General features: G+C 45.4%; 1 protein-coding gene across 8 annotated transcripts in view; it reads left to right on the forward strand.

Moving 5' to 3' along the window:
* Positions 1–10,128, forward strand: part of BRSK2 (BR serine/threonine kinase 2) — a 196,820-nt gene extending 186,692 nt beyond the window's left edge. For 2 of the 8 annotated variants that reach the window (XM_061564386.1, XM_061564392.1), the window contains 7 exons: positions 815–875; positions 1,589–2,117; positions 3,761–3,809; positions 4,014–4,137; positions 4,886–5,066; positions 6,256–6,345; positions 7,503–10,127. In XM_061564386.1, coding sequence (XP_061420370.1) covers positions 815–875; positions 1,589–2,117; positions 3,761–3,809; positions 4,014–4,137; positions 4,886–5,066; positions 6,256–6,345; positions 7,503–7,621 — 1,153 coding nt within the window. In that variant the 3' untranslated portion in view covers positions 7,622–10,127. Of the gene's footprint in view, positions 1–814; positions 876–1,588; positions 2,118–3,760; positions 3,810–4,013; positions 4,138–4,885; positions 5,067–6,255; positions 6,346–7,487 lie in introns of all 8 variants that reach the window. The other 6 variants (XM_061564388.1, XM_061564390.1, XM_061564384.1 and 3 more) reach the window with 5 other exon arrangements.
* Positions 10,129–13,022: the final 2,894 nt, after the last annotated feature.

Here is a 13,022-nt window from a genome sequence, read left to right on the forward strand (position 1 = left end):
CAGTGTTGCATTAAAAGCATTGTGGGGAGTTTTGCCGCCTTCAAATTGTAAACTCAAGTTGTTGGATAACAGCTGCGGTTAAAATTGTGTAACCTCACCTGGTCATGTCACGTGGTTATTGAGGAGTGCATTAAAATGTTGTCTTGTTACATTCGACACTTAAGTAAAATATCTAAACACAACGTGTACACACCGTGTACAGATTCAGCCGCTCACTTTGCTGCATTATTGCAAAACACAAATTACACAGCAGACTCGCACCAATGGTAACAAATCAATTGAGGACGATGCACCATTTATTTTGTTGCATCGATCGTTAATTCTTTTATGCATGGCAGCATTCACAACTGGACAATGATGAGCAGCATTTGATCTATGCATATCCTGTATCTATATTCGCAGAGGTGCTGCCATGGTCGAATGGTGAATCACAGTGCACCTGCAATCCAGAGGTCATCAGTTCAGTTTAAACAAATGGGCACTTGTACCACCCACCTACCCACCCACCGCCTCTGTCGACGCAGCGGTATAAATGGGTGCACCACAGTCACGTGTGGCAGGGTAAAGTGTGGGTACTGCCTCCCCCCCCACCCCACCCTCTTGCAAGACATCTGGCCAGTGTGTAAAAAAAGTAGGCCAAATACCCTCTAGAGGGGCTCTTTAAGAGCGCTCTCTCTTGTAGAGGAGGCTCTGCAAGTGAGCAGTAGCACGAGCTAGCAATTGCAGGGCTGCACTTGAATTTTTGTTGTTAAACATACGTATAAATACAGTGTCTTTAAGTGCCCTTGGGGATATGCTTGTGTGCTGTTAACAGGTCCCGGTCAGTAAGCGGTGCATCGACAGGATTAGTCACGAGTCCTCTCAGCAGTCCAAAGGTGAGTCTTCCTGAGTGTGTGTGTGTGCATTCGCTTGTTCCATGTTGTGTTCACATCACCCACTCCATCCATAAATATCAAGTGAATATTCAGCAATTGCCCAGTGTATCGTGCTGTCACAGCACGCTTGACTTTTCTTTTTTGCTTTCTGATGATAAGTGACAATGTATGGCATCCCAAGCGAGCATGCCAGTTGTGTTTTGATTGTCATCTCATTGCTAACCACATTCTCCTCTTTCTTGTCCTCTTTCTCGCACATCATGACCCTTGCGTGCTTATCCTATTTTGATCACCGCTTGACAATCTCATTTTCTCTTCTAACACCATGGCATTCCTTTGATGATCCTGGTTGGAATTTTACCTCTGAGAATCCTATTTGAAAAATTTCTCTCCTGTTTGAATTTTTTCCCCTGCTTCATCTTGACGATGTCTTTTCCTGGTTGATTTCCCCCCACAAATTCCCTTTATTGCCTGAAGTTTGATTTTTTTTTTGTTTCCTACTTAATTAATCCTGAACAAATTTGACATTTTCACCTAAATTGCCTATGACCCTAATTTTTCCCTCTCAAAATTTACCTTCCGACTAATCCCCTGCACACGTATATCGCTCCTCTTGGAGCCTTCTCCTCTGGACTGCCCCTCGCTTATTATTACCCATTATTATTATTACTCCCTCCCCTTGCGCATGACCTGCCACCACACCGCCACCGTAGCCGGGATGGCGGTCTCCCCACCTGTTCCCCGATGCCAACTCCAGATCCCAGAGCACGTCCGACGCGGACGACGGCGGAGACGTTTCCCTCTCCAGGAGGGTCTCGCTCTCCGACCCCAAAACGCAGACCCTCCCGAGCAAAGCGCGCAAGGCGGAGCGCCCCGTGCACATGGTTCTCTCGAACCCTCTGCCCGCGGGCAACCCTGCCGCCGTGGCCGACGACGACGCCGGCCGTAGCCCGTCGCGCCGCGCCCCCCCTCCTCTGCCCCCGCCGCCGGCGAACCCCCGCCTCACTAACCCCCGGTCTATCCCCGTCATACAGGTGACACCCCACCCTTCCCCTCGAGGCAGCCCCCTCCCCACCCCAAAGGGCACGCCCCACCACACCCCCAGGGACAGCCCGGCCGGCACGCCGAGCCCCACGCCGCCGTCGAGCCCCAGTGTGGGCGGCGCCCCGTGGCGCGCGCGCCTCCACTCCTTCAAGCACACCTTCCTCGGCTCGCCCAGGTTCCACCGCAGGAAGCTGCAAGGTGCTGCACTCCGGCTGCTGCTGCTGCTGTTGTTCCCCTGCCGTGAATGCCGCCACCTGTGCGCCTGCACGTGCACGTGTGTGTGTGTGCGTGCGTGTAGCGGCGGTGTAGTGGTTAGCGCGCGGCGGTGTAGTGGTTAATGCGCTGCGCTACGAAAAAAAACGACCCGATGTTCGATTCCCGCTCACGGCCAACGCCAAGTGACGATTATCTGAACCGGTCCTGGGCCTCCTCTCCTAGGTCGACTCGGCCTCGAATGAGTACCTGGTGCGGTGTGTAGACATCGCCACTGGGGAGACAAAGGCGGTCGGGCGTGGTGCTGGCCACCCACCCCCTCGTGTACCATTCTGGCCTTAATAGGTGCTCGCTAACAGCACTTGTCCCTACAGTCTGTTAAGGCTATACGGGGGATCTTTGTTTTTGTTTCGGGCAACGAGCACCAATCGCAGATAGCGCGCGCTGTGCTTTGAACTTCGCTCGCGCACGTGCACGTGGGACCCGGTATTCCGGTGCGAAAATAACTTGAGATGCGTTTTGGCGAAAGTGGGCTCACATTACAGGCGTGTATTGGTGCATTGATGAATCGATGATTGTTGGTTATTGTGCTCACGATGTGTGCATCAAATTTGCGTGCGTGCGATTGTGTTGTTACTCGTGGTGGTGTGCAATTTCCATGTGATGGTGGAGTGGCCAGAGTGCTGTGCTTTGAACCTGACCACACCTGAGTGTGATTCTTGGCCACAAATAATACCGGTGTGGAGTGGTTTCTGCACCTTCAGCAACCCATGTACCCGGTGTGGTGAAGTATGGTCAAATAATCTCCATGATATACATGGTATATGGAGAGACCTTCATCCAGCAGCGGATTTCCTTGGGCCTTTGCATTATTAGATATTACATATGTATATCATTTACTGCCCCGCGCCTCCGCTTAGCACAGTTTGCTACGTATGGTGCAAAATAAGTTCAACATCTATTCATTACGTTTCAACCAATGGGGTGAACAAAACTGAACAAATGGCAACTGAAACTAAAACGACAAACAATACAAACTTTTTTAGTGGAAGTTCTGCGGGGGAGTGAGTCGGTGCGCATGCCTATTATGTAACGAAAGGGCGCCCACTGGAACACAGATAGACAGGTCCCCTTTGCAGAATGACCTGCGTGACTGTCCGGAACTGTTCTCTCACTCTTTAGTTGTAAGTTCCAACGGCAGAAAATTGGCCCCTGTTTCGCATTGACTTTTGATGATGCTCTGGTGAAAAAAAAATATGAAATAGCGTTTACTGCCAGTGGGAATCTTTTTTTTTTAAAGGTATACCTTTTTTTCTGCTGCAAGTTTGGACTGCTGTGAAAAGCGGACGGTCCGCTTGAAAATGGGTTGTGAAGTAATACTAGGGCTGCCAGATTGTTTTGGGGGTGGCCAAACATTTGTAAAAATGAACTGCAAAAGTGCCCTACTTGCCATACGGGAGCCCACAAAAGCGGAGACGTTTTTTTTTTGTCAAGTTGTTTTTCTGATTCGCATTGCAACATCGGCTTTTTGAGTAACGCCCAGTCACGGACAAAATTGCCCAATCTTCCATCCCTAAATAACACCTGCGACACACGGAGATCAGCAATGCTTCCTCTTTCTTTTTCAGTTCCCACTCCCGAAGAGATGTCAAGTCTGACCCCCGAGTCATCCCCAGAGTTAGTAACTTTTAAAGCACTTACCTACGTGCCTCTTCACGCGTTTGTATTACTATTTTATCTGTTATTTACAAGTGTAATGGCCATGGTGCAAAATTGCGCACGGTTGTTGGTTCATTATTTTGCACAAATCGACATATTTTTCGTGAGATTCTCCCCCACCCCGCCCCGACTATTTTTTCAAGTTCCCCATCTTCTCTGCAGGCTCGCGAAAAAGTCATGGTTTGGGAACTTCATTAATGCGGAGAAGGAGGAGCAGATATTTGTCGTGATCAAGGACAAGCCCATCAGCTCCATCAAGGCCGACATCGTGCATGCCTTCCTCTCGGTCAGTCCGCCAGGTGGAACTGTGTGCGCCGTGGAACAGTCACGTCTCCTCGGCTTTCCGTGATCGGTCTTCATGCCTCTTAACCCTTTCCCGTTCTGATGACGTACGTTCTGATGACGTACGTCATCAATTTAATTCCGATGATGTATGCGCATGAAGTGTCTGGAGATGTGGCTGCATATATACTCTGTAGATAAGGAAATAGTACTGCATTGTAAAAAAATTATCATGAAGGGGGACGAATGCATTGCGTTCTTGTTAATTGTGCTTTTGCTAAACAGGATCATCCGTGCGTTTACAATTGAGACCTAGACAAACATCGGTGCATGGGCTCGGGATGGAGGCCCCTGTTCCATGCGTTTCAACTTGTGCCGCAAAAGCACCACAGTAACATCCAAGTTTACACGCAGACGTTTGATAAATAATGAAACAAAAACTAATAAGAAGCATCTGCCAGATTTTCGGTCGGGTCCGATAACATTTTTTTGTTCGTAAAAATTATTCACCGTTTGTGTGTGACTCACGTATTACCTCATTGAAAGCCTTTAATAGTCGTAAATCAGCCTATTCCAATATCAGCCTGGTTCAGAAGCAGGGGAGGAGAGGGTTAAAACAAGATCTGTAGCAATTAGGGTGCAAGTCAATCACATTGACTTTCATTTTACTTCCCAGCGTGAATGAAATATGCTTGCTTGGTGCGTACGCACGCACTGTGTCCGTCCACCCCCCCCCCCATCCCCAATTTTAGATTCCGAGCCTGAGTCACAGCGTGCTGTCGCAAACGAGTTTCCGGGCGGAATATAAGTCCGCTGGGAGCCCCGTGGTTTTCCAGAAGCCCGTCAAGTTCCAGGTGGACATCACCTACTCGGAGGGCAACCCTGGCCTAAAGGAGACGGGGATTTACTCCGTCACCTTCACCCTCATGTCAGGTATCTGAGCAGCACAGCCATGCACACCCTCATCCCAGCCAATTTCACCGCTACAATTCTTTTCATCCGACTGCGGTTCTGCCCGGGTTGTGGGCTGTGTGCTTGGGCGCATTCTTCTCTCAAGCTTTTGCCCTGCACTGCTCACTGGGGGCATCTTTCAGGAGTTCACGGCTTCCTTCAGTTCACAGCTCCTTCGGGAATTCGCAACTACTGAAGATGTAGTGCAGAGCACAACCCAAAAAACAACGCTTGCATTTCAAGCGTCTGCAAAAAAAAAACTACATGTTAAAGTACAATTATTTTGACTTGAGATTAAAATTACATTATGTTTGTGGTTATTATTTAATAAGAAGAATTTCATTTTATATTGCCTCATTCATGAAATTGTATCCCATAACGCTGCACATCAATTGGCCAGTCCCTTACACAGATAATACAAAATCAAAAACCCCACACTACTTGGCAAATCAAAACCTGAAAGATGAATACGTACATAACGAGAGAAGAAAACATGCACATAACAGGAAAATTATAATCACACCGAAAATAAATTCAAAGAACGCGGCATAATTATTCAGTGCACTTGTAAAAGTATCACCGCCTTATTTATGATGGAATTGTAAATTATGTCATTGTACTGTTGTGGAGTGTTATAAATAATATAATACATGGTCCAGGAGCTTGTTATATCGGTTAAAACACAAATGGTAAATATGTATTCTGTATTAATGTTTTTATATGTTCGCTGCAACTATATGATCATAATATTTAATTTCATAAAATGTTTTTGCCATAACGGATGTAAACATTTAGTAGACTCTCAACGTAAGCCAATTAGCTCATTTAACCAGCCTCACTCTGCTCACGAAATCCAAAAGGTCATAATTGGTTCAGAGTTTGCTTGTTTAAATAAACACTTCCAGTTAATATTTATCTGGAAAGCGTATAGACTGACTATAAAATAAGATATCTTACGTGGATAGACAACAGAAGTCTATTTATTTACCGTTTTATTCGTGTTAGTTGTCATGGAACTATTGTTGTGAATTATTAATCATATGCAGCTGGCCAAGGTTCGTTTTTTTATGGAAACGTCCATATGGTTGAGGGTAAGTCACTACACGAGTGTCAAAATGATGTCACATTGGTGTTCAACATTAATGCCGGTGTCACGTCTGCATTTGCTCAGGTCCCAGCAGGAGGTTCAAGAAGGTTGTGGAGATCATCCAGGCACAGCTGGTGAACTCGCACGATCAACCGCTGGTCCAGCAGCTTTCAGGTAGTCACCTGCCCTCTGGCTGAATCTGGGGCCCATAACGGTGGGGTGTGGGGCAGCCTCAGTCGTGCTTAGTGTGGCTGTGGCTGGCGGTCTGTTGATTGGGGACCCGGTTAAAAAGTTCACGAATCCCACTCTGCTCGCCAATAACCACCACCCGCACATCCACACTCCCGATTTCAGTTGTTGAATTCCTTAACATTGAAAGTCTAGAGACAAATCTGACTGTGGTTCACGGTAAAAGATAATTTATTTCAGGGAACACCTTAAATGTAAATGAAAAAAAACACCATGTGGTCTTGTGTAATGCGTGCAGTTATTTAGAAAAAGCATTGCTACAATGTTAGCTTCGTGTTGCTGAATGTATTTGCAGAATACAGAAGACACTGTGCGGTGTGATACAGACTTGATCAAATATTAGAAGTATTTATTGAGTTCGTTTTCAGATAATTTCTCCACCTGAATTGGTCATGTCATTCGGGTACCTCATTTACACTTGGGAGGTGTGATGTTTAAACGGAGGGGCTCGCTCACCCTCTAGTGGCAATGTTAGGTAGCACGCATACAAAGCATGTCGAATGATTGAATGGCCACATACGAGGAGCGTCCTGGAAAAAAAACACTTGATAACCCTCATACATATGTTTAGATAGCCAATGCTGGCTTCATAAGATAATCCGCTTTTACAAAATATATATTTTTGTACTATCTTTCTACAGAGGGCCGCACATTGAACTTCATAATAGAATCCAACCTACTGTCGACAAAAACCCTCCTTTCTGGATGATAAACATTTGTTGCCTATCATTTTGTTTTCAAATCCAGAATGCCCATCAATTGCTGTGGGGGATATGTTTTAATCGTGAAATCAAATAGTTAAATCTTGATTTGAAGCTTTTGTGACTGCAGGAATCCATACTCGTTGGTTTTTTCGGTAAAGTCACGAAAGCGTCCATCATCATCATCATCAGATGGACGCTTGTGTTGCGCCCGAAACGTCGTGATTCATTTTATTTTATACCTACGTGACTTTACCGAAAAAACCAAAGAGCATAAATCAAATAGTAGTTTCGTTATGGTCACCGGGTCCCGTGTAAAGCATTGGTGATGTTGAGGCGTTGTGTTTGCTCTCGGCTTATGAGGAGCAGTGCGTATTTCAGACGAGAAGAACGCCAAGGGTCCACAGACGCCCGGCACCCCGTCGCGGAACAAGCGCAACGAGATCGAATCGAGTCCCAAGATCGACGTGAAACCGCCAGCTGCGAAAGAGAAAGTCTAGTTGTGCACGGAGGGGGTGGATTGGGGAAAAACACAAAAAAATCGAGGCGTGCTCACAGCACACGAGCGACGGCTGTAAATAAGGTGCTCTGTCGAACCACCACCGTCTTTCTACCTGCAGGTGTAGATATGCAACCCCCGTCCTGTACCTAAAGGCATACAAATGTATCACGAGCGAGAACAGTATAAAGGCGTTCTTTTTCCCGATGCATTGAATTCAATGCCTGCCAAGAAAAATGCGTGGAAGCTTTGTGTCAACTTCAATCGTATGCACAGTTTTTACAGTAATTTCCCGACTCCTTTTTGCTGTATTTACATGAAGTAGGATGTAGCGTTTTGTTGTTGTTGTTGTTTTTTGTTTACTTAATTTATTCGAAGTCGGTTTGTTTATGCGAAGCCAAGTGAACGTAGCATACAGCTGCACAGTGTCTGTGCATACACAGAGGTGTTCACCACTACCCATGATCCTTTGCGTTGTCGTTTATTTATTTGTACGTGATTCTGAGTTACTCACCCACGTGAAAAAAAATTTGGTCTTTGTAGGGTCATATATTTTGGCCATGGTAGGAAAAAAAGAGAAGTCAATTTTTTTAAACAAAATCAGTTTAATGGGTACACAAATACTCGCACTCTCTTCAAAATGTGTGTAAATTGCCTTAGAGTGTGCAACACAAAAATGGGTATTTTTTTTTCTTTTTTCAAAGTGTGGCTTTTAAGAGGGCGAGTAAGATAATGATGGCCATTTTACCCTAAATCGAAGCTTTAGTTGCTGACAAAAAAATAAAACATAGACAAAAAAAATGACAAAACGTATATATGTATACACAAAAGAAAAAAAAAACTAGATTAATGTTTTTGCTGCAGGGCAAACTCGAAGTATGCAAAAGTCTATTGTAAAAAGAACCAACTAGTTTGTATATCATCCCATTCCACTGCTGGCTTAATTGTACGGTCATATTTGCTCTTTTTTGTTGGACTTAGTTGCACTTTATTAAGATCTTTGATGTGACAGAAGTTAAAGACTGCCCCCCCCCTGCCCCCCCTCGTTTTCCCCCCTCCCCTACCGCCCCTCCCCTCACTGTAAGTTTTTATTTTATTTATGATAAATTCAGTGTGTGCAAGTAATATATTAATGTGGTGTATTGTGAAGTCTTGTAGATATTTTTCCACCAAAACGATTTAATTTATTGGGAAGGGAAAGGGTACAGTATATCAATGCAGTGTTACCGGTAGAATTTTACTGCTTTATTTTTACAGTTTTGCTTTTTATCTCTCTCCTTACATTTGCCTTCCAAATTTGGTCCGTGTATTACCATTTATCGTGCTACTGTGAAACTGCTTAAATATTTCTTCCATAATTTATTTCAATTGTTTTACGCGTTTATACCTTCAAAATTAAAACAATATACTGTTTGTATATTAACTAGGTGATGAATCTTGCCGACATCCACGTTAATTATGCATGCTCCCTAGAACATTTTTGTTGCATGATGTCAGTGTTACTTACTCGCCTATATGTGAATGTCAATTTCTGCTGTTACTCTCCTCTCTCTCTCTCTCTTGCGGGTCTCCTTCCTGAACTTTACTATCACTGACCAAACTCTCCCCTGCTTCCAATCAAACCTGACTCCTGGCTTTCCTGTATCACTGCTGCAGCTCCCCCTGTCTCCCTCCTTGCCCCGGGTTTCTCCGCTCCCTTCCCCCCCCCCCCCCCCTGTCGTCCTTTGGCCTATTGGAGAGTTTAGCATTTAGACCTTTTTCTATTACACCTGAGCACCGCGGTAGAAATCTGGGGCCGCTTTTATTCCCGCAGGAGGCACTGTTGCACCGGGATTGCAGGAACCCTTCCCGGGCAGGGAATGAATCTCAAGCACAACCTTTTGCAGAAGTGGCTGATTTTGACGTTTTTTTGTTGTTGTTGTTGAATCTGTAAGGGTTTCTGCACTCCTCACCGTTTGACCATCGTTTTACGAGGATGCGCAGCACTCGCTTGGAACGGCGGCCGCTTAACAAACAAAAAAAGGGAGACTCCGCTGCAGCTGAATGCTTCAAGTTAAAAACAAAGTTTTCTGAACCTAATTTGCCGGAAAACTACTTTTGGCAATCGCGGCCCAACGGGCGTTTTTTCCTCGAACATCGTGCCATTTGTGGCCACTTTGCCCTCTATGTACAGTGATTTTGTCTATTTATTAGTTTATTTATTAGCATATTTAATTTCAACCAATCGGCAGAATCGGTATCCGTTAAGAGGCACTGCAACGGAAATGACTGCTACAAGTATCCCACTTATATATAACCACTGGACTCGTGAATGCAGTGTTGACAATTTGAGCAGAAATCATTGGTCCGGTATCTCCTATGGGAAGTGGCCCAGAAAAGCAATACTTTTGCAATATGGTGTACCCCCATCATCTGAAGTCTGTTGGCTAGAGCAGTCTTACCTTGGCAAGTATGTTGTATGAGATTAATAAAATGTCTTCTTGGTTAAAAAAAAAACATCAATTGTGGTCTATTCTTTACTAATATATTATTTTGCATTTTACGTATTCCATTCTATAGACGCAAGGACATACACGATTCAAGGTAAGGTACATTGTGGAAGTAGTATGAGAAATTGAATTAGTAAATGTAACATGTATTTATTTGCATGCCAGATGGGCTGAGAGTCTAAAAATATATTTCTTATTCTATCAGCACGTCAAAGAAATCGTTGGAAGTTTATTTGCTTACAGAAACGGGGCAGTGTGATTTGAAGAGCAGTTTTGAGATTATCGCTGACATTGCAAGGAATCAGTTTGCTCTCAATTGCACATTTCATACAAATCAATCGCTGCTACTCCAAAATACTCCCTCTTCATCAAGTAGCTCAACAAACATGAAATTAGAAAATAAAACCTTACCCGGACCAAAAAAAAACCAGGAACGTTTTACAATGAGCTTAGAAATATTTCATTGTGTATGCCTGCTGACTCGGTACGAAGTCTTATACTTGTAGGAACCTCCTGGTTACACCAGCCCACGGGATTATTGTGTCCGTCCGTCTATCGTGCATCCAAAAATGGGAGGGGTGGAGAGGGGAGGGTGGGGAGGGGCTGGGTGGGGAGGGTGGGGCTGGGTGGGTAGGGGAGGGGCTGGTCACCCCTTGGTGCCCTTATAAAACTCAACGTGTAACCTACTCACGCCGGCTTGTGCCCGCCCTCACAGTCGGGCAGATTTGCGGAATACACCACGCCGCCGTTGACCCTGGCCATTGACCGAGCAACCTAACGTTCCTACCAGCTCCCTCCACAGGGAATGTGTTTTGTCCCCTGCTGTGTTTTTAAAGGTTCCACGATTCGTATTTGCATCACTGAGAGAGAGAAAAGGCGCGGGCAGAAAATAGGCGTGACTCCTTCGATACCGTTGTGGTGTCTCGTATCCATTGTATCCGTATGTGTACAGGGTCGTGGTTCAGATGTCTTGTGACCCCCCCCCCCCCCCAATTCATTGACCCCCTAACATAAAAACAATCCTTTTGAATGCTCATTTCTGTTTCAAATAAAACTTTACAAAAATATTAAGGAGCCGTCCATAAATGACGTCACGCACCAGGGGGGGGGGGGGGGGGTGGGGCAGACATTTGTGACGATGTGTGACGAGGGGGGGTGGGATTTGAGAAATGTGACGTCACATCAAAATGCGCAACTTTAAATATATATAAACAACACGTTCTACTTAATTAAATAGACTTTTAAATACATGTTTTCTCCTACAACATCAGAGTGCAGCGGCACATTAAATACGCACTACAATGACAATAGTTTAAAGCGATTATAAGCATGTTTTATTTTGGGGAGGAGAGGGCAGAGCTTTGTGACGTCATATTTGAGGGGGGGTCTGACTTTTTGTGACGCCGTGTGACGAGGAGGGCGGGGAGTCAAAAATCGTCCAAAATCGCGTGACGTCATTTATGGACGGCCCCATAGTACGCCTGAACATTGCGGGGCTGTTTCATTCAAGGGACGTGCCTTTGACACGAGTCATGTAAACCACGTGCAGTGCAACGCTTCAGTCAATCCACTGCTGGATGAGGGGGGCCATCCTCCCCCCCCCACACCATGCCAGGCAATGTGGATGATTTGACAATGCCACGTGCAGCAACGGGGGGAGCGGTGGCACAGCGGTTCGCGCACTTGCAAGCGCGTTCGCCGATTGTTGCAAGAAGTTTCACGGTTCGAATCAATGCCCGACCCCCACAATTAATGCTGCAGTGTCGCAGTGACGACGTTATCAGCTCAGAGGGGGTGGCGGCAATCGCCTCTCGCACGGTCACACCTCGGCTATTACAGGGTGTTTAAAAAAGTTGGACCCGAATTGAAATCGCTATATTTCTGCAACCACGAACCGCCCATGAATGAAACTCTTACCACTTGAAAGGGAGGGGCATAGAGTTTCAAGTGATTACCGTGAGATGCCTCTCCCAGCGCACAAACAGCCCCTAGCCTCAGTCATTCGCAAGACGGTGACCCCGCAACGCACACGGGGCGTTTTGCGTTCTGCAGCTCAGCAAGACTGAATCCGTAATTGCGGTGCAGCATGCGTTTCAACGGCGTTTTGGCATTGATCCGCCATGAGTTGACGTTGTCTCCCCGACAGACCTGGTCTTCACCTGAGGACGGCTGATTGCGTTGTGGCCGAAACGTCGTGAGAATTATTTTATTATGTTTGATTTTTATTATTTTATTATTTCCCTTCTACGTGACTTTACCGAAAGAAGCAAGAAGATGAATCCCTGCAGTCACGAAAGCTTTAAATCGAAACTAATCATCTTCTTGGTTCTTTCGGTAAAGTCACGTAGAAGGCAAATAATACAATAATAATAATAAAACGTCATCTTTTTTATTTTATTATTTCCCTTCTACGTGACTTTACCGAAAGAACCAAGAAGATGAATCCTTGCAGTCACGAAAGCTTTAAATCGACATTTAACCATCACACCATCGTTCCGCTCGCGGTGTGGAACGTTGAACGCTGTAGGGGGCGCTCCCTATTCGCAAAATGCAGTCACGACAGCGTCGCAGTTGAACCTCTTTTTTAAATCCCACTTCCCGTGATCCAATCGAGCTGACATTTTGCACACAGACTCGTTGTGCGTGACAATGCATTTTCGTAAAAAAAAAATTCCAAAATTTTACACTGTTAAGGGAATTTTTTTAAAATATTTAATTACCAATTGTTTAATGGTGCCAGACAATCATCTGACCCATAGGTGGCAGCCATCTCAAGCCAGAGGACGAGAGGCCTCGAGCCGCCCCGATGCCACGCATATAAAGGATTTATAGTGAAAAACTTTGTTTTTACGGGTTAATTTTTTGCCATATAATTTGACGCGCATTTAATGCAATAAATATCGCAGAAGCGGG

This window comes from Lethenteron reissneri, chromosome 33 (genome assembly GCF_015708825.2).
Source record: "Lethenteron reissneri isolate LAM-NWPU_2019-01 chromosome 33, ASM1570882v1, whole genome shotgun sequence".
NCBI classification, from domain to species: Eukaryota; Metazoa; Chordata; class Hyperoartia; order Petromyzontiformes; family Petromyzontidae; genus Lethenteron; species Lethenteron reissneri.